Source organism: Elgaria multicarinata, chromosome 1 (genome assembly GCF_023053635.1).
Source record: "Elgaria multicarinata webbii isolate HBS135686 ecotype San Diego chromosome 1, rElgMul1.1.pri, whole genome shotgun sequence".
NCBI classification, from domain to species: domain Eukaryota; kingdom Metazoa; phylum Chordata; class Lepidosauria; order Squamata; family Anguidae; genus Elgaria; species Elgaria multicarinata.
The window spans coordinates 46,654,902-46,676,313 of NC_086171.1; the positions used below are offsets into that span (position 1 = coordinate 46,654,902).

General features: G+C 41.9%; 1 protein-coding gene across 1 annotated transcript in view; it reads left to right on the top strand.

Annotated features, from left to right (window-relative positions):
* Positions 1-2,802: 2,802 nt before the first annotated feature.
* LOC134395016 (macrophage mannose receptor 1-like) overlaps positions 2,803-21,412 on the top strand; it is a 55,588-nt gene continuing 36,978 nt past the window's right edge. The window contains 10 exon segments of the mRNA XM_063120992.1: positions 2,803-2,863; positions 4,940-5,344; positions 6,651-6,824; positions 12,646-12,732; positions 12,735-12,809; positions 13,704-13,817; positions 15,421-15,564; positions 16,531-16,713; positions 18,463-18,623; positions 20,262-20,375. Coding sequence (XP_062977062.1) covers positions 2,803-2,863; positions 4,940-5,344; positions 6,651-6,824; positions 12,646-12,732; positions 12,735-12,809; positions 13,704-13,817; positions 15,421-15,564; positions 16,531-16,713; positions 18,463-18,623; positions 20,262-20,375 — 1,518 coding nt within the window.

Below are 21,412 nucleotides of genomic sequence, written 5' to 3' on the forward strand. Positions count from 1 at the left end.
CCCCCCCCCCCCCGTGGCAGCAACAAAAAATGTAGTTTTCTATACAACTGTTAAAGATACAGGAGCCCTGTCCACTTTTTACATGGTCACCCTATAGTTACAGCCTTAGTACAGTCAGCTGAACTCCTAGCTTGAATACTGTCAGCTGACACACCCACACCCAAATGACAACTAGAACATACCAGACCTCATACATTCAAGTCAGCTTCTCAGTCTGAACACCTTGTCTCACTGAGTAGCCACACAGACTCTCTTTGTCCACATCATTCCCCTCTGTGGCAGAACCAAACCCCAGCTATGGGAAGTCTGACAGTACCTGATGGTACCACATGGCGACGTCCCATAACTCCAGTGATCCTATTAGGGATTAGGGAGTAGTGGCATGCTCTCTGTTTTTCACAGTATGAGCAGGCGCTGATTCATGCAGCAGCATTGGTTTGGGGCCTTCAGGATTGGGGAGGTCTTAGCTTGTTCCAGATTTGATGATCTGGAAGGGCTCTACGGTTCGCTGATGTGTGGCTTCAGGATAACAAAGTTGCCCTGCGCCTCAGGCGGTCCAAGACAGACCAGCGATAGAAAGGCACCACAATAACTCTAGCATCAGCTCAGCGAGTGGAGATATGCCCGGTTGTGGCTTTAACTGCCTTCTTGGCACAGCGTGGGATGGAGAATGGGTTCTTATTTTGCCACATGGATCAGTTACCCCTCACAAAATATAAATTCTGGTCCATTGCAAAAAAGGCCCTTCGAAATTTGGGCCTTGGGGATCATCCCTTTGGTACACACTCTTTCAGGATCGGGGCTGCCTCTGCGGCAGCTGCCACTGGGCTGGATGATGCTAGCATTCAAGCCATTGGCAGATGGCAGTCTGCGGCCTTTAGAACCTATATTTGCAAGTAATGGATGCCTGTTTACAAGTTTTAATGTTTATGTTCTGTTTTGACAGATGGTTGGAGAAGATTGGAGCCCCAGAGAGTCCTTGTATGTGGTCACAGCATGGTCTTTTGGGCCAGCCGCAGAGCAACTCACGCAGTTGGCATGCAGTTGGGGCTCGGCCATGTAGCCTCCATCCAATGGGTTGGTAGGCGCGGCATGCAGTGGGGACACCTCCTCCATACCTTGTTGGGGTCTGGCATTGTCTCTGTCCCCCCGCAAATGTTGGTGTTTCATTTTCACCTGGGTGGAAATGACCTGGGGCTTCTTAAAGGGATAGCCCTGATTTTCAAGCTAAGGCAGACTTTGACATCATTTGGAGACGCTGGCCAGACACGTGCATTGTGTGGTCTAACATGCTTCTGAGGCGTCATTGGCACAAGGAACCGGATGCCAGAGGTTTAAATAGGGCCGTTAAGAAGGTCAATAGGGAAATTCGTTTGTTCCTACAGGAACGAGGGGGATATGTTATCCTTTACCCTGAAATTTTACCATCCAGAGAGGAACTTTATAGGGCCGATGGAGTTCAGCTCTCTGACGCAGGGAATGATATTTTCCTGCGCGATCTGCAGGTGAGTTTGCGGAACGTTATCCCAGGTTGGGGCATAGGGCGCTAAAGCAGAGGCTTAACACCCTTCTTTGGTGGGCTTGTGCGGGAATCTGGGGATATCAGTTGAGGTTGGTGAGCACTCGTCGGGCACCTTAAGGTGATTGGCAGGTTCAGAGGCCTGGTCCTCAGGAGCTGAGTGGCTCTTGACCCAGGATGTGGCTTGCCTTTGGGAACCTCACGGTTTCACTCACTTGGAGTTGGGTGGCACCAAGAGGGAGCAACATGGTGAGGTTGCCCCCAAGCACGCACATGATGCTTAGGAAAGGAGCTGGTTTTCAAACCAACTTATGTCCTGGCCGAGTAGCTTGCCCTTTATCCAGGCCAGTTGCCTGAGTTAGGTTTTTTGGATTCCCACACACTCACATGCAGATCAAGGTTGGGTGAGTTATCATGTTTAATTAAAGAGGCCCTAGTTATACCCAAGCTCTGGTGTCTGCGTCGTTATTTCTTGTGTCCTCCTCCCATCTGCAACATCCCCCTCTGTGGCAGAACCAAACCCCAGCTATGAGAAGTCTGACAGTACCTGATGGTACCACATGGGTGTTCTGGTCTATCCTACTTTACAGAGGACAGACCTCTGCTTGAAGGCATCTTGGTCTGAAGGATTGTCCTGTCCAAACCCAGTTTAGATAAAGAATCATGGGAAAGCAGGGGGCTGAAGATGCCCATCAACAGTTTGCAATTGGGCAGGCAGGCAGGCATACATGTCACCTCCTCGTAGTCTTCCCCACTACAGTGAGATATATTGAATTTCTATTTAAATCTGAGAAATTATATCTAAATTGGCTCTCTATATTAAAATCAGTATGTGCAAATTTTATGTAAATCTGTATCTTTTGCGTGTGTGTGTGTGTGTGTATGATGCATTTCCTCTTTTGAGTGATATATAAGCGGTCACCCTATTAAGAAGTGCAGTCTTTCTCTTTCACTTCCTTCCCATCTTCTTTCCTTAGCGTTTAACTCTGTTAACTTGATTTTTAAGCTGGTGAATTCCACCAGGATAAGTGACAGAATTCAAGTTTTTTATTGACATTACCCTAAGATTTTATGTGGAAATAGGGGTTTTCCCCCCACAGAAGCAATTAATAGCTTAGCAAAATGTTGTTATAGATATATACAATGCCACGTATTTCCTAATCTTGAACCCAAAAGTGAAAATTTCATTCTTCCTGACTCATTTAAGAAGTTCCTGAAAACAGATAACTCTGATTCTTCATATTTTCAGGATAACTTTGTAGAAGGGTTTGTTGTTCTCTCCTATGGATGCTCTTCAGCTCCTCACTCTCTTGGTTCTTATTCAGCCAGCCTTCCAGGTATCAGGTAAGTTCTTCACTTCCATTACGTTTCTTACCATATGCGTTCTTCTAGGTACTTTTAAATAATCTTTCAGAACTTAAGCTTATATCTTAGATCTTTCCTATGTCTATTGGATAAGAGATTAGTTAAGAACCTTACGTGGAGGTCAAACTACATGTATTTTTCTTTCGCTAAAAGCAGCTGGAGGGTGGGGAACAATTTGTATCATGTTCATGGTACTGAGGAAAGGGTGTTTAGCCTTCATCCTGCACCTTTGCTTTGATACAAATTACCTCCCCTGCCCACCCACACCAAAGCTGGTATTAGTGACAGAGAGGGAAATGTATTAGCGCAATACAAGTTCCTGCATGTTTTCCGTTGTGCCCCTAAAAATAACTGGTGCGGGGAGGGGGGGGGAGGGAATTGGCCTGGAGAGAAAAGGTTAACCCTCTTCCCTTTATATCACAAACTGAAATTGGCCTTTCTGTGATACCTTTAGCAAAATACTAACTGGGAACTGAAGCCAGTGCTGGGCCCGAGCTGGGGCGGGGGGGAGGGGAGACTGCCCCTCTAAATTTTCTCTGCCCCCCCTCTATTTTTTTTTTATTAAACCAATAATTAAGAAAAAAATTAGATGAACTATCCACCTCCTTTTTGGAGACATCCCAGAACTTTTAGGCTGGCTTCTGGTCCGTTCATATCTCCTATATCATGTCTAGTTTGACCCTCAACGATTTTCTAGAAATAATACATACTGCAGTTTTGGATTTGGTTTGTTTCTTAAACTTTTCTTTAATAAGATTTTTTTTAAAATTAGCTTAGCAAAAAGATAATATAATGTAGCTTAAATATAGAAGTTAACAACATTAGAATTATCTCAGTCTTATTGATAAAATAAAATGGAACATAAGAACAGCAAATAAAGCATATTTAGAAGGATGAACGATAAATAAGGCATAGCGTTATTTTGGATAGTGAAAATAAGCTGCAGAATTAATTGGGAGCCAATTCTCCCTTATGTCTTTAAATCTGATTGTTTCTTATTGTGATTTTTTGACACTGTTATTGTGTCAGTGGTTGCCACATTGCAAGCTATGCGGAACTCATATATCTGCCTAGACTCTAAAATCATCTTCAAAGGCCCCACCAAATAGTGAGGTTGGTGTCTAATAAAGAGGGCCTTTTCAGTCGTGGCACCCCCAGTTGTGGGATGCTCCCCCAAGAGAAACTCGCCTGGCCCCTTGTGTTAGAATCTTTTCAGTGTCATGTAGGGTGACCATATTTGGGAAACCAAAAAAGAGGACACCTAGTGTGTGTGTGGGGAAGCAGCTTTCTGAGTCCTGCAGAAAGTACGTTATTCCCCCGCCACCTTAAAGAACCCAATTGGAGTGGAGGAGGGGAAAGGATTTCATTCTGCACCACCACCATCCACTCCAATTGTGGCCTTTTCTATAATGTCCACGAATGACCCACTTTCCCCTTTAAGACCTCAATTGGAGCTCGGGGTGGGGGAATGACGTGCCTCAAGAAAGCATGTCATTCCCTCCTGCCATGCTAATGGCAGCCTTAAAGAGGAAGGTGTATCATTCCAGGACATTATTGAAAATTATAGAAAATCCCCCCCGACACCATGGAAAGAACAAAAACCAGGACAAATCCGGGGAAATCCTGACAGTTGGTCACCCTATGTCATGTGAAGACCTTTCTATTCTCTTAGACATTTTAGTCCTTCAGCTTTTGTTGTTTAAGGGCACAATTCGCTGGTGGGGGAATGCTGGGGGTTGTAGGACTTCTTTCTCTCTCTAAACATGCATGGGATTGGGCCCTAACTATGTTATAGTATTTTAAGATTTTTACACTGATTCTCATTTTTTTTCACTTTGGTGTTATACTGTAGTGTTAAACTCCTAAAGTTATGTATATAACATGCTTTAGCAGGTTGTTGTATTTTATAGTTTTAATTGTTGTGAACCACCCAGAGAGCTTTGGCCATTGGGTGTTGTAGAAATGTAATACCATAAAACAAGCCAATTTTTTTAAAATAATAATTAAAACACAGTCTCACAATGTTACTGTTATTTTTCTATCTTAATGTTGTAGAGAGTGACAGTTTTCTGATATATAATGAAAACCTCAAGCTTTGTATGCAACTTCAAGAATCTAGTTCCACCATCATCCTGGACTACTGTAATACAGATAATGAACGACAACATTTTAAGTGGGTTTCTGATAACCACATATTGAACATGGCCGTGAAGCAATGCCTAGCAGTGCCTTCGAAAACAAACCAGGTTCCAGTCACAGTCTCCTCCTGTAACAGGACCATTGGACTTCAGAAATGGGAATGCAAAAATAACAACCTTCTAGCACTCGAAGAAGAAGATCTATTTTTACATCCTGAAGGTCAACGTAAGGGCAAAGTGATAGTGTCTCAATCATCCACAATAAAGAGTGCCTGGAAGATCTATGGAACAAAAGATGCTTTATGCTCTAAAGGCTACGAAGGTAAATTTCAGAGCATTACACTTCTTTCTCTTGGTTAAACTGTGCATTTGCTTCACTGATGTACATCCACGTGCATGCAACATGCACACCACACACACACATATCCATTTCCATGTGCTGTGTACCTCCTGCCACTTTCACACATACACGCACACATACACACACACGTGTGTGTGTGTGTGTGTGTGTGTGTGTAAAAAACCCCACTGCTTTCACCTCCTTTGCATGGTGATGCCATGCTAGCTCTACCACAAGTGGCTGGGCCAGTAGTTTTCCGGCTATTTGGAAACCCGACTACTCAGTGTGAGCAATTCTTGTCCAGGCACCAGAATTCCAGGGCACATACTATGCATACTGTCGGGTTCAAAAAGACTTTCCATTTACTTCAGTCGAAGTAACAAAACACTTGGAGTGCAGTTCTGGTCACTGCACCCCAAGAAGCATATTGTAGACCAGAAAGATGTACAGAAAAGGGTAACCAAAGAAACAAGGGGCTGCTGGGGCAATTCCCTTACGAGGAAAATTTACGATGTGCTGGACTGTCTAGCACAGAAAAAAAAGTCAGTAAGTGGAACTATGACAGAGGGGTACAAAATTATATATGGTGCGGAGAAAGTGGGTAGGGAGTCATTTTTGTCTTTGTCCCATAAAACTAGAAGCTGGGTCATTCCACGAAGCAGAATGGTGAGAAACTCAGGACATATAAAGTATTGCTTCACACAGAGCAAATTTGGAATCTTCTACCACAACATGTAGTGAGAGCCACCAACCTGAGTCCTATTAAAAAGGGATTAGACAAATTCATGGAGGGTAAGGCTATCAATGCCTACTAGTGATGATGGGTATTCATGACCTCCGCTATCAGAAGCAGTTTATCTCCATATAACAGTTGCTGGGGAACATGAATGGCAGAGTTCTATTGCACTCATAATTAACTTGTGGGCCTCCCGTAGGAAGCTGGTTGGCTATTGTGTTAACAGAATGCTGGACTAGATAGACCTTTGGTCTGATACAGCATGGCTCTTCTTATGTTCTTCAGTATTGCATATATGGGTCCTTAAGACGGCTCCCTCCATTGATGTGAACATGGAAGCCTGTATACACGCACGCGTGCACGTGCACACACACACACACACACACACACACACACACACACACAGAGAGCATGTATAGAGCAGTGTACACATGGAGCTCTGGATTAAGGGCTTTGTCTGAAGCATTTCTGGTTTACTTAATTCTGTTCTCATCTCAATACTTTTCAGAATTACTCCACCCTAACACAGTATACTTTTAATTTTCCTTTTAGATCTGTTTACCATAGAGGGCAATGCCTTTGGAGCCCCCTGTGTATTCCCATTCAAGTATTTGAATAAGTGGCATGCTAAGTGCTTACCAGATGGTGATGATCATAGACAACTTTGGTGTGGAACAACTGAAGATGTAGATAGAGACTCTTCAGTTGGATATTGCCCATTAAAAGGTAACTCTTTACAAGATGGTGTTTAAGCTTTTGCTTTGCCACCATATACTTGCTGCTTAGGTGAATATTTCTTCTGCATATATATTGAAAACAGAAGCTGTTGTCATTGCCTCTTCTTTAGAGATTGTGAAACTAAAGCACAAAATGAGGAGGGAAACCTCTTTCCCCAGTGAGTCAGAACAAAAAGAATACCACTAACAGGATAGATGTAGATATGTCAGAGCCCTGCAGGATCATGCCTGCAAGTGGTCAGAAGGGATGCACAAGAATGTCGTTTCTGTTTGCAAATCACGCGAAAGGTCTGTTCACAACTCCAATTGTGCATGCCTGTAGGAGTGCATTTTCTGGGTATGTTTAGCTTTGAAAAGAGAAGATTGATGGGGATATGATAGCACATTTCAAATACCTATAGGGTTGTCACACTGAAGACAGCTGCAACCTTCGTAAACAGCCCAGAGAGCTTCGGCTATGGGGCGGTATATAATCCAACATTCTTTATAATCCAACATTGTAGGACACAAAATAATGGGCTTAAGTTAAAAGAAAGCAAATTTTGTTTGGACGTTAGGAAAAACATTTTAACAGCCAGAGCAGTCAGACAATGGAACCAGCTGCCTGGGGAGGTAGAGGGCTCTCACTAGAGTATTCAAGCAGAGACTGGGGCCACAGCTAGACCTAAGGTTTATCCTGGGATCATCCAGGATCCCCTGTGTGTCACCTAGATGAACAGGTTTGAGCCCTGGACGATCCAGGGATAAACCTTAGGTCTAGCTATGGCCTGGACAACCATCTGTAAAGGCTGCTTTAAACTAGATACCTGCACTGAGCAGAGGGCTAGACTCATTGACCTAAATGGCCCCCTCCAACTCTATGCGTCTATGAAATGTTCCCAAATTCCCAAACTGTGTGCTTTGAAATGCACATTTAAAAAAACAAACACGAATTTCCACATATTGGTCTATTGGAAGGGCTGGAGAATCAGGTCAGGTTAAAGTCAAGGTCTAGAAGCCAGAGGCAGATATGTATTCGAAGGCAGGTTCCAGAAATGAATTGCTTAGACTGGAGAACTAATGATAAAGTTACTGTTATATAGGAAAAGCCAGGCCTAGTTGCTCCAGTCACATGATCTAGAAGGGCGATGAGCAACAATACTTTCTCTAGCCATTATCCAAACTAGAGGCCATTATCCAGTGCAGTAAAGACCAGCCAATAATTCCCTCTGACTGAGAGTTGTCCCAATGACACCAGGATAGGATCTACACTACTGCTTTATAATGGTATATAATGGTATTGACAGCTGTTCAGAACCAGGACACGTTCTATATACAATTTCCAAAGTGTTATATCCTGTTTGGTGTGGATCTGGCCCTGGAGTAATATTTTTATTATATTACGTTAACATGTGTTCATCAGTTCACACAACTATATGTAAGTTAATTCAACTCAGATACAGCTGTGGAAATTATCTGTTCCCTGGATTAAGTAGGAATCTAACATCTGTGTACCAATCAGGTATGAATGCATGTAGACAGATTCCCACAAACATCTGAATGTACATACTACAGTATCAACGGATGTTCAGTGTTCTGTGTGAACATCTACTTTAAGTAACAATGTAAAGTGTAGCCACCTGCACGATACTTGGAACACAACCATTTTTGGTCCAGTGAACACTCTGTTTCTGACAGCCTCTCCTACACTACTGGGTTGTTGTGAAGATAAACAGGTAGAGGGTTAGAAGTATGTAAACCATCGTGAGGAGTTTCATGGATAAAAACGTAGTCATACAGGAATGAGAAAAAGTTTAATATATGGATATCTTGGACAGTTATATCCCTCCTTATAGTTATGTGTTCAGAATTATTATTTTAACTTGAGAATGCCCTGAACATGGAGCTGTACAATCTGAACATGTATGCATGTTCATACTGTTGCTGTTGTTTTTACATTATGTGTTAAGTAGCCCAGTCCATTCAAGTCAATGGGATCTTCTTATCATATACGACAAGCATGCCCAGTGCACTAAGTTCTTCTGTCAGTGCTCTGATAGTAGAGGAGGGGTAACAGGTGTCAAGTGCATAAAGTATGAATTCTGAATTATTTTCTGTGAGCAACTCTCCCTACTTCCCAAAGGAGAAATATAGTATCTAAAGCAGGGGTGAGCAAATTGTGCCCTCCAAATGTTTGGCCTACAAGTCCTATCAGTCTCAGCTATCAACGGTGAGGGATGGTGGGGGTTGTAGGACAAATGTCCACAGAAGCACAAGTTGCCCACCCTACTCTAAAGGAAACCAAAGTTGGGCAGGATCAGTCCAGTCTATCATTGAGAGCAATTGAAACATGGAATGTCAGGATCTTTTCATGCCTGACCACCAATTGGCTAAACTTTGCTATTTAGAACAGAAGAACAAGGGTGGTTGGACTTCTTCCTGTCTTGAAAAACTGGCTCATTTCTCTCATTGGCTTCCTTTTGTCTAAGTGAAACTAAGGTTAAAATTAGAAATGGGTTATACCCACAGGATGCCAATAAAAACATGGAAACCATTCAACAAACAGAATTTATAAGTGTGAGCTATCTTTCTCTAATTATTTTAATGCCATGACTCACTCGGAGCTAAGGAAGGCATTTACAGAATTATACTTCCATGACTATGCCTTCTGCATAGTTGGATGGGAGGTATATAAATGTTATCATATTTCAACATATTACTTTATGTGGGGCTCCACAAATAGAGGGTATTATTCATTATATATTTTCCTGTGAACTGTATGGAAGTCCCAGGGAAAATTCCTTGCACCTTTGTTGGGAGGAATATCTGGTATAACCTTGCCTGTGCAGATGTATAAACTATTTGTAGATATGGATCCTTTTGTAATGAATCAAATAGTCTTATTTGCTGTAGGGGTGTGCACGGACCCCCCGCTCCGCTTCATTTACAGATCTGCCATTTTCGGAGTGGCCCGCTTCGCCCCGCCCACGCTCCGCCCACTTCCGCTCCGCTCCGCTCGGAGCTCCGGATCCGGATCAGAGCTCCGTTTTCCCCCCCCCCATAGGGTTGCATTGAAAGCTAAAAAAGTAAACAACTTTTTTTCTGTTCAAGTTAGAAACCTCACGTTTGGCACCATGACACCTCATGGACGTATACACATGCACGCCAAGTTTCAAGGCAATCCCATCATCCCCTGATTTTTGGTGAATTTTTGAAAATCGGGCACCCCATTCACACCCGTTGGGATAGCGTCAATTTGCATGTTAGAAACCTCAAACTCGGCACCAGGACAGCTTATCCATGTGTCCACATGGACGCCCAGACTCAAAGCAGTCCCATCATTCCCTGATTTTTGGCGCGGCTCTAACCTCTAACGCACCACCCATAACCCTAAGTCACACCCCTTTCGATAGCTCCGTCAATTTGCAAGTTAGAAACCTCAAACTCGGCACCATGATAGCTTATCCATGTGTCCATGTATAAGAATATAATAATATGTATAAGAATATACTATATGTAGGGAAATGGGACAAGAAGTGTGTGTATGCTTTCAAAAGAAAGCTTTCACAAAAGCAGTCAGGCTTTAATAGAGAGAAGGGGGGGACAACCAACCAACCAAACACACACTCCAAAATTTAAAAATAAAGTTTATATTAAATCAAAGTAAGGGAAAAACACAGGGCAAACTAAGCTAAAAGTCAGAAAGAAGCAAACAAACACAAGCGCCAAGCTAAAATCCTAATCTATCTCCAAGTACACAGCAGCCAGCAGCTAGCTAAGTAGACCTCTCCCAATGAAAGCTAAACCCACAAGACGCTGAGAGCTCAAAGATCTCAGGATGACTCTGCCTTAGTCCCCCCCTCCAACGCTGGGATTGGAGGATGCGATCAATTCTCATCAGGATTGGGAGTTGAATGTGCCTGTCATCACTTCAAATAAACCCCGCCGCGCCGCAGCCGGTTTACTCTATCGTTTGTATTGTAAATGTACCCGATTTTTTAAAAAAATATTGCACGTGAACCACAGGACGCAGAAAGTTGAGAGTAGTCTCAAAATGACCCCCATCCACGACTCTCTGTGCACAAGAATTTTCAGAACGATAGCTTAAACCCCCCCCCCAGTTATCCCCGATTCTTTTCCGCAATGCAATCCTATGGGCGAAAAGCCGAAAATCACCGTTTGAGCTGCGCTGTTGACCCGATTTTAAAAAAATTCTAGCACGCGACCCACATGACACAGAGAGCTGAGAGTAGTCTCAAAATGACCCCCATCCACGACTCTCTGTGCACAAGAATTTCCAGAACGATAGCTTCAAAAAGAACCTAGTTATCCGCGATTATTTCCCGCAATGCAATCCTATGGGTGAAATGTTTCAAGATGGCGACCAGAGCGCTCCGCCTGAAAGAGGAGCTCCGAAAAATGGGCGCTTCTCTTCGCCTTGCTTCTAGGGGTACGCGGTCCGCTTCTACTCCGCCTCAGGGTAAGGCGAAGCAGGCCAATCCGCTACTGCTTCTACGCTCCTAATCGGAGCGGAGCACATGCCTAATTTGCAGTACCTGCTAAAATGATTAGAGTAAAGGTCCTAAACTATTGCTGTAGACTGTGCACATGATGAATTGATTTGAACTTTTGTGTGTGTGACTGTGGCCGGATGTACACTATTGCTTTAAAATGCTTTATAACAGTTTTATAGCGCTTTAAAGCAGTAGTGTAGATCCGGCCTGTGTCTCTTTTTGAGGGCACAAATTGTAAGAACCTATGGTTTTATGAAATAAAGTTGATTGACTGACTATTAACTATAATATTTATTGGTACTTCACCACAGTATAAAATGCAGAATAAAAGACAATCCTGTCCAGAGGTTTACAGTCTAAGCAGTCTTTACTTGTAACTGTTGCCCTTGGATCTGTAATGTGGTGCCCCATGGGTGCCCGGGTGCCCATGGGCACCTCTACTGGCACCCACCAAGATGCCTGCCCCTCCTGGTTTTTTTTAAATTTAATTTCTTACAATTGTTCTCATTACATTTTTTTAAATCTCAGTGGTTGGTTTGCTGCAAAGCAAAGTGATGCCTTCCAGTGCCATCTTTATTTTGGTTCAAAAGAGTGGTTTTGTGTTTTGGAGGTCAGACCCCAACTTTGCCTTGCACTTAGGTTCATGGGCAAATTACTTTTCTTTTATTGTCATGAGTTTGGCTTCTGGGAAATGAGTATTTTGTGACTGGACATGCCCACCATGGTTGATATTTTATGAATGGGCACGGTGACCCTATTGCAGCCATTTTGTGAGCGTGCACCTGACAGCATCTCAAAATCACAAGTGTGTCAAGTGTCAACCCAAAAAGGCTGGAGTATACTTCTCTGGCTCCTTTCATATGTTGTTTGTGTGAAGGGGTGCTCACATGGCCCCACAAAACAGCACATGCAGCTTCTTCTGACATGCACATTCTTAGTGGGGAAAGGCCTACACACACTTAAACTTCCACAAGACCTGGGTTCATGCAGAGTTCCAAGTCCCGGGTAAGCCTACACTTATAAAGTTCTCTGTGTGTATGCTTTCCCCCTGGAGAAGTCCAAATCTCATGCATGGCTGTCAGGCAAGACAGGGGGGTGTTGCATGACCTGATGGGTTTGCTGACCCTTGATTGTGTGAACACTTCTTCATGCAAATAAGGAATGAAGCAGACTTTTGTGTTTCTGCAAAGTGCTTTTGGATATTATTTAAGCAAAGTAGCATCGAGATGATTAAATAAACAAATATAGCTCACGTGTGAATTTAACTTTGCTACTGGTGATACAATGATTTGACGCTATTGTTAATAATGCTTACAGATAGCCATAATGAACTCTTCTGGACCAAAAATCATTGGACAGGTGATCTCTACCAGATCAACACCCAGTCAGCTCTTACATGGTATCAGCCAGAGCAAGCTGTCAGCAACAGAATGCAGAATTATTGAGTATCGGAGAACTACATGAACAAACATATCTGGCAGGTATAACATAACAAAGCATACCTTAAAAAGTGATCCAACCTTAATACATTCTTCTCACGACAAAATGTTGTCTTAACTATAGCAAATGATTTCAAAAACATAATATGAGGAAAACACGTTTTCTCCCCAGAAAAATTAATCTGGGTTAAATCATTTTCAAACAATCTAAATGTGGATTATCCATTGCACAAAGGGTTCCCATATCTTCTGGCAGGTCCTTGCACCTTTAACAATTGTATGACAAGCAGAAATAAATGGGCTGAAGCTCATGAATCATCACATTTGCATGATAGAGATAAATTCCTGCTTCATGTAAGCCATAAAAAGTATAAAAGTCATGCCACAAGAAAAACTGGCAACCTCAATTACTTGCCCATACCCTAAATCAGCTCCCTTCTCTGGGAATCACCACCAAAGGAAGTGAGATGGGTAGCTACTAAGAAGAGGACCTTTTCTGCTGTGGCACCCTGGTTGTGGCATGAACTTTTCAGAGAGGCTCGTTTGGAGCCTACACTATGCTCTTTTTAGCACCAGGTGAAACTCTTTTTTATTTTATCAGGCATTTTTGCTTTTTAGTGGCTGTTCTAGCTCTAATATTGTATTTTAGACCTTTGCACTGCAGCTAGGTTCTATTTGGTTATTATATTTATTTTTATGATGCAGTTTTAAACTTTTACATTTTTATGTTGTTATTTATTGTCTTGTAGTTAATGATTTTTAATTGTTGTGAAGCTTCGGTTATTGGACAATGTAGAAATGTAATAAATAAATGCATACATACATATATCAGGCCAAGTTTTTTTGTTTTATCTTCTTTTGTTTCCCTTTTGCTTCATAACTTTAAAACCCCTGGCTATGTAGTACAATCCAACTGGTTTCCTTTTCCTTAAATAGGACTAACCGGCAATTCATATACTATGTACTGGATTGGTCTTAACAGTTTGGATTTTGACAGTGGCTGGCAGTGGATTGACAACCACCCTTTACGATATATAAACTGGGCTCCAGGTGAGTGAACATCTAGGAACTAACAACTCGTTCAATACTGAACACCATCACCATTTAATATTTAGTGAGAAATACAAAACACCTCAAGGAATTTATCTGAAGGCTAGACTATTTGAAAACCCAATGGCTACCCATTTTAAAACAGAATTAGGTAGGATTCTAAACTTTGGTAGTCTTCGTGTAATGATTTAATCATATGTAACGTTCAACATTTTATCAATTCTTTTTTTCTATTGTTTTTTCTATCAAGTATAGTACAAACACCTTTTGATACTGAGAAAATTGTCTGTCATGTTCGATCTGCTCTGTTCCTTTTGGGGTTTTTAAGATAGGGTGACCATATTTTGGAAACCAAAAAGGAGGACAACATGGTCACCCCAAGGGGGTGTGTCCAGTACCAAGGGGGCGTGCCCACCCAAACAGCCTTGGTCACATGTCTGATTTTACAGCACACATTTAAGACAAATCTGTTCTATATAACATCTTAATGTTAAAATCACTGAAATAAAGAACTAGTGAGAGATTCAATGTATCTGAAATTAACTTCACTCACTCCTATTTTTGTAGGTTTTGCTGTACTTTGAAGCTTTTGCTGTACTCTGTGTGTTACATTCTCCTCAAATATCTTTTCTGACTGTATCATCACTCATTTCAAGCTGCTGCTGTTGTTAACAGGGTTTGCTACTGCCCCCAGATCTGTTTCAAATTTGGTATGGCTAAAGCTCTACCTAAAAGCTATCATGGTGCCAACTTTCAGCTCTTTATCCTTAAAAACGACAGTTTTAAAAATAATAATTTTAAAACCTCAATTTTTAAAAAAATCCTAAAAAATCAATGGATGAACGGATCTGTTTCAAATTTGGTGTGGCTAAAGCTCTACCTAAATCCTTTCATGGTGCAAAGTTTCATCTCTTTATCTTTAAAATGACGATTTAAAAAATAATAATTTTAAAACCCCAATTTTTTAAAAAAAATCCTAAAAAATCAATGGATGAACGGATCTGTTTCAAATTTGGTATGACTAAAGCCCTTCCTAAGAGCTACCAATATGCCAAGTTTCATGTCTTTATCTTAAAAAATGACGGAGTTATAAGCATATTTGTTAATTCCAATTAGAGCTGCTCTTTGGAAAAAAATCCGGATTTCCCTCCCCCTCCCGGATTTGCCGTCAAAAACCCAGACAAATCCGGTCAAATCCGGTCATATGGTCACCCTATTTAAGAGCTCTGTGAAAAGCAGAGATTCTACATTGCATTTTCTTCCATTACAGTGTTGCAGTGGTGGGAAAATTGGCACTGGCAGAATATTATCCTGTACTAGCTCATAATGTACCACAAATGCTGTCTGGATAGTAGATGATTCAATGGTCAGAACCCAGTGAAAAAGTATATGTGCTCAGTTGGGTATTTCCCATTATCAGATAGAGAGCAAGTCATGCATACTTCCCTCAACCCTGCTGCCACAATTCCCTGATGCATTGTAATCTTGAAATAGAAGTGATGGATCAGAAAACAATATGGGCGTATTTTCATATTTAAAGTATTGTGGTGTTAACACAGGACATATAGAATGATAGTTACATTTGTTCTATTCTTTTTGAAAGGTCACCCATCTTCAGAAACAGAAAAAACTTGTGGATTAATGGTGGCTCAGAATGGGAAATGGATGAATGAAAAGTGTCTTCAGAAACTTGGATACATTTGCAAAAGAGCAAACTCTTCATTAGACACTCCTGTACTTCCTCCAGGTAGGATGGGAAACTGGAAATGAAGTTTACCTATATAATGATTATATCCCTTTACGCAGGGTGCCAATGTCCAAAACAGGGGAGGACAATTTGTGGCCCTGTCAAATCTTTTGGCCTAAAAAACATCTTTCTAGCCTTCGTCACAAAACAAAAACCCACCCCATTAAGTCTGACTTATTTTTAAAGATGGAAGTTGCTGCTCTCTCCTGCTATGTGCAAGAGAAGCAGCATGATCAAAACAGCCCACTGAATGTGGAACATGCAAATTGTTTACTTCCTCTTTCAAGAGAGGAAGTAATGAGGGACAAACACGCGAGCGGAGAAGCGACAGTAAGCAAACGGGATTTTCTTCCGTGTGATGATGCTCTCACACAGGGAAATTACACACACACAGGTTTAGGAATGTCAGAGAAATCTGCAATGGATTGAAATGGCATTGGATTTCTCTGAATCTGACATGCAGGTCTCTAGTTCTTATGAGTCGCGCAGATTCCGTAGACTTGCCAAATGTTTTGTTTAACTCCCCAGAAGTGTACACAAATTAAATTGTACAAAAATATGAACATTGCTGTAAAATGGGCTAATGTATACGCCATTTTAAAAAAACCTATGAACTCAACGTTTTATACATCTCTGATCTATCTTCAGCCTCTGCTATGTAGCAACCTTTTTGTGTATGCTTTCCTCATTGAATTTACGGTGACCTAAGAAAAATATGCAAATTGTTACAATTCCCCTCTATGGCAACCATTTTGTGAGAGCATCTGTAACACTCTCAATATTCTAAATGTACCCACTGACAAAAAACATGTAAGGGGCCCTGCACTACATAGAGAAAAATGTTTGTTTTCTATTCTTTGTCTTCTTCCTCACATGCCTCTCAAAGTATTCTTATAGTATGTAAGAAAAATGGCTTATGAATGTTTCCATTTATGCTGTTTTAAATAGTATTGTTCTGTTTTTTAGATGATGATAAGCCTATTAAATGTCAAGATGGCTGGGTTGCATATGCGGGCCATTGTTACCGTCTGAACAGAGACCTCAAGACATGGAAACGTGCGTTATTATCCTGTCAAAAGGATGATGGGAATTTAATAAGTATACACAACGTTGAAGAATACAGCTTTGTCATTTCTCAGCTTGGCTACAGTAAGTATATCCCAAAAGTTCTGTTCTCTTGTCTTCATAACATACTAGAGTAAAGTCTGTGTTGCCATGGGCACAAGTAGGCCTGCTCCTTTCCCTGGTATTTATTTATTTATTTATTTACATTTATATACCGCCCCACAGCCAAAGCTCTCTGGGTGGTTTACAACAATTAAAAATAGTAAACATTAAAAGTATACAAAAATTTTAAAAACATAAAAACAGTATAAAAACAACAGTATAAAAACAACAGTCCCCTCAGCACGGAGGGGCTCATGAATAATGCAAATATGGCTCATGCATCGTGAATCCACCCCCCTCTGAAATCTGCATGCAGTGCAGCCCTGACCCTCCATCAACTGCCCCTGTAGGTATACTGCCTCTGATACTCAATATACAGTCATCTTGAGTAGTCGCCTTTGATAGCCCAGTCCTCCATGAACTTGTATACTCCACCTTTAAAGCCATCCACATTGGTAGCTATGGCAGATTTCCACTGCCCACCTATGAGGAAACTGTTCCTTCACGGAGCAATCCCACCGATCGGGTTTCTTAGTATATAGTTATACTAAAGTGACCAGATGCAAAATAGGGCAGGGCTGCTGCAGCCTTAACTGTTGTGATACAAATGACACCTGCTGAAATTCCCTTTACTATACAACTGCTAAAGATACAAGAGCCCTGTCCTCCTTTTCATATGGTCACCCTACACACCCACCACCTACTGTTATCCCACAGAGAAAGTATAGCTTACAATTCAAACCTTAGCTATCCACTTTCTCCTCACCTTTTTTGAAAACACTGCACACTAACCTCCCTATTGACTATTACAGATGCCCTCAATGTCCAACTGTCATACTTTAACTGTCCTTCCCCATCTATTCTTTGTTACCTAGCTAGAATCCCCAGACAATCAGAGTTGTATTTACCTGATTCAGGTCCCATCTAACAAGATTCAAAATGACTCTCTCTCGCTTTTCCCATCTCTCCCTCTCCCCCTTCAGAATGTCACTCAGGAACTACTACACAGGCCTTTGACAATAACAACACAAGGCCTCAGGCTTACTCAGGTACACTGTAGCCTCATAGACACCACAGAAAGTGTACTTTACATGACACCTGTAAACGTCTATATGTACGCCATTTCACATTAGCCATCACAACATTTTGTTTTAGAGAATTCCATAATTTAACTATGAGCTGTGTGAAGAAGCACATGTCTGGAAACTTCTGCTTTCATATATTCATATTTTTAACAACACAAATGAATTTCATAATCACAGCAAGAATACAGTTCAGATTCTGCCAGCACTGTTGAATAAGGAGTTAGGTTAAGAGTTTAAAACTCCAAGGGTCTGCTTTTCAAATCCTAGTTATAATTGACACACTTTAGAGTTTCTGGTGCATGCATTGTTCTCAGTGGCTGATGAAATGTATCATGGAGGGAAGATACATCTTGTTGCAGTGCCTATGAGGCACTGCCAAGTCAAATGTGTGAGATGAAACTGGCAATCAGATGCTACTCACTTGTAACAATGATGTGAAAGCCCTGTTTGAATATTTTTGTTGATCATTCCAGCATGAACACTCCCTAATTAGCTGTGTAGTTGTACATGAACATGTCTGATTGGGTTGCAGTTTTGCATACTCCCCTACTTCCACATCTACGTATCACAGAGCTGTGTGTTCAACACTTGGGCTCCCTACAACTATGTCTGGCAGCAAGTAAAGATCATATATTTCTGTTCTTAGAACCAACAGAAGATGTACTGTGGCTAGGACTGAATGACCAGAAGACCCAGATGTATTTTGAATGGAGTGATGGGAGTCCAGTGAGCTTTACTAAGTGGCAGCGAGGAGAACCTACACACATAAATAATATTCAACAAGACTGTGTCATCATGAGAGGGGAGGTAAAAATAAGGAACTGCTATCTTTCTATAGAATATGTATTTCCCTTGAATTCTATTTGGTGTGAAAATCTGTCTAAAAGTAACTTCAGTTAAGAAAAAGCTAGTTAAAATATATTTTCCCCACGTACTAATTTCCTCTTTAGCTAAACAGTCCAATGTATGTGGAGTTATGCTTGCCTACAACGATAGAAGTCAATGGACCTAAGTGTACCAGACTCTGCCTAGGATTGCAGCCATTTAATCAGTGTTTTTGCCTAAGAAAGCATACTTTTGAATTTCAAAATGTTTAGCCCAATCTGCTGCATGTATATTCAGAAATAACTCCTACCATGTACAATGGGGCTGATTCTCAGGGGAATGTGCATAAGATTTTTAGCCTTTATTTATCAGTTGAGGAACAAACTTTAACGGGGCAGATCCACACATAGGCTTCGGGACGCCCTGAAGGCGCTTTGGGGCATCCCAAAATCGATGATGTGTACCCTACCTTAAGCGTTCCAAGAAGAGGCGGCGGCGGAGGAGGAGGCCCCTCGCGGGGACGGGATGAAGACTTGCCATGCCTGGCACCTTCGCCGGGGAATCAGCTGCCACCCACCTACCCGCCGGCCTCCTTTTGCCGGCGGAAGAGCCACCTGGGCCCACCCGGGTCAGAGAGCTTGGCGGAAGAAGCCGCCGCCGGCTTCCGCCCGAGTCATAGAGCTCGGTGGAAGCCGGTGGCGGCTTCTTCCGCCAAGCTCTCCAACCCGGGTGGGCCCGGGTGGCTCTTTCGCCGGCAAAAGGAGGCCGGCGGGTAGGTGGGCGGCAGCTGATTCCCCGGCGAAGGCGCCGGGCGCGGCAAGTCTTCATCCACTCCCCGCGAGGGGCCGCCTCCTCCGCCGCCTCCTCTTCTTGGAACGCTTAAGGTAGGGTACACATCATCGATTTCGGGACGCCCCAAAGCGCCTTCAGGGCGTCCCGAAGACTATGTGTGGATCTGCCCCGGGAGTTTCTAATGGTTATTAATGCACCAGTGTTTGCGTGAGACATGCCTGTTAAGATCTCACAAGCCTGATGGGTTTCTGAACAAGATTCCCAGCTTCTGGCTGTGCAGATTCAATCCCTTCAATTTGTAACTTTTGCACCTTCCCAATGTTAGAAAAAGCAAAATAAAAACAAATGTCAAAAATAAAGAATATGCATAATATATAAAGACAACAGAATTCAGCTCGTTTTGTCACAGACTCTGAATTGGCAAGAAAAAATAGGTTTGATTTATTTATAAGCTTGATAATATAAGCAAGAATCATATATAACTGATAATATTTCTAGATGTTATATGAGTGTGAATTAGACTATGTCAGACTTGTTCTCAAATTGGTATAGAAATGTATTTTCAAAAGCTCCTGTTTCTTGCAGGCTGAATACCCTGTCATTCACAGCCTTGAGATCAATCTCTCTCTCTCTCTCTCTATTTTCAGTATAGTAGTAGGCGGTATGGTGATTTGTAGGCAGTATAGCCCTTAGGCTGTAGATTTCGGAGAAGAGGAAATAGAACAGGCATTTTTCACAGAAGACATCAAGCATTGTGAAAATAGGAAGTGTAAACATGGTGGATTGTTTTTCACGAAGACTCATATTTCCTCACCTTTCCATTCCCAGAATGGAGATTGGGCAGATTATTTTTGTGAAGAGGAACATGGTTACATCTGCAAAAAAGAACGTTTGGCATTTCTTCCCAACGAAGCTGAAGTTACTGATCCAAAATGTCACAAAGTAAGTCTAAAGAAAACTATGAAGAAGTTTAATAAAGCTATTGTCTTCATGCAATTACTGCTTATTTTAAAGAAAAAAAATATGAAGATGTCTACCACCTATGTTCTTAAAGGCCTGCAATTTCTCTGCCCATCAACATAGAAACACCCATGGCATTGTGACCAGTAAAAGGTCTTCCCCACCCACATTGTCTGCTCTGTATGCTCTTAGCCTTCTCCTCCCTAAGTGTTTCTTTATGACAGCACTAGGATGACCATATGAAAAGGAGGACAGGGCTCCTGTATCTTTAACAGTTGTATTGAAAAGGGAATTTCAGCAGGTGTCATTTGTGTATATATAGAGAACCTAGTGAAATTTCCTCTTCATCACAACAGTTAAAGCTGCAGGTGCCCTGCCCTCTTTTAAATCTGGTCACTAGTATAGCTCCTCCTTTTTGGTCACCCTACCAAAGTGTCAAGCGCTCATGGGAGAGAGCTTTCTCTGTTGTGGGACCTTGGCTGTGGAATGCACTCCCACTGGAGGCCTGACTGGCACCGGCACTGGCTTCATTTTGGCACCAGGTAAAGGCATGGCTTTTTAACAAAGCCTTTGATGGCTAAATCCACCAGCCTGCACACTGTCTTGTTTTCATTGGATATTACTGTTTTACTATTTTAAATTTTCATACTGATTTTAACATATTTAAAATGTTCTGTGGGTCTGAAGTGTCCATGGAGGTGTGTGGACATAGGGGCTTTGCCATGCTTTCCTGTAATCCAGGTAATATTCTGCATATGTTTCTGGATTCTCCACTGCATTATGGAGCATTTCCTGATTCATAGGGATTATGGATTTGAAAGGGAATTGCAGGATGGCCAGCATATTATGATGCATGGATTCAGGCGCACGGCCTCCTTCACTGTTTGGGATGGTGACATCATTGATCCATGCAACATGTAGGAGAGCTGTTTCATAGTGCATTGTGGGAATCCTGTTTTTTACAGCACGTTGAGCAGCCTCACTCAAATAAACTCAGTGTATCCAAAATATATTGCTGT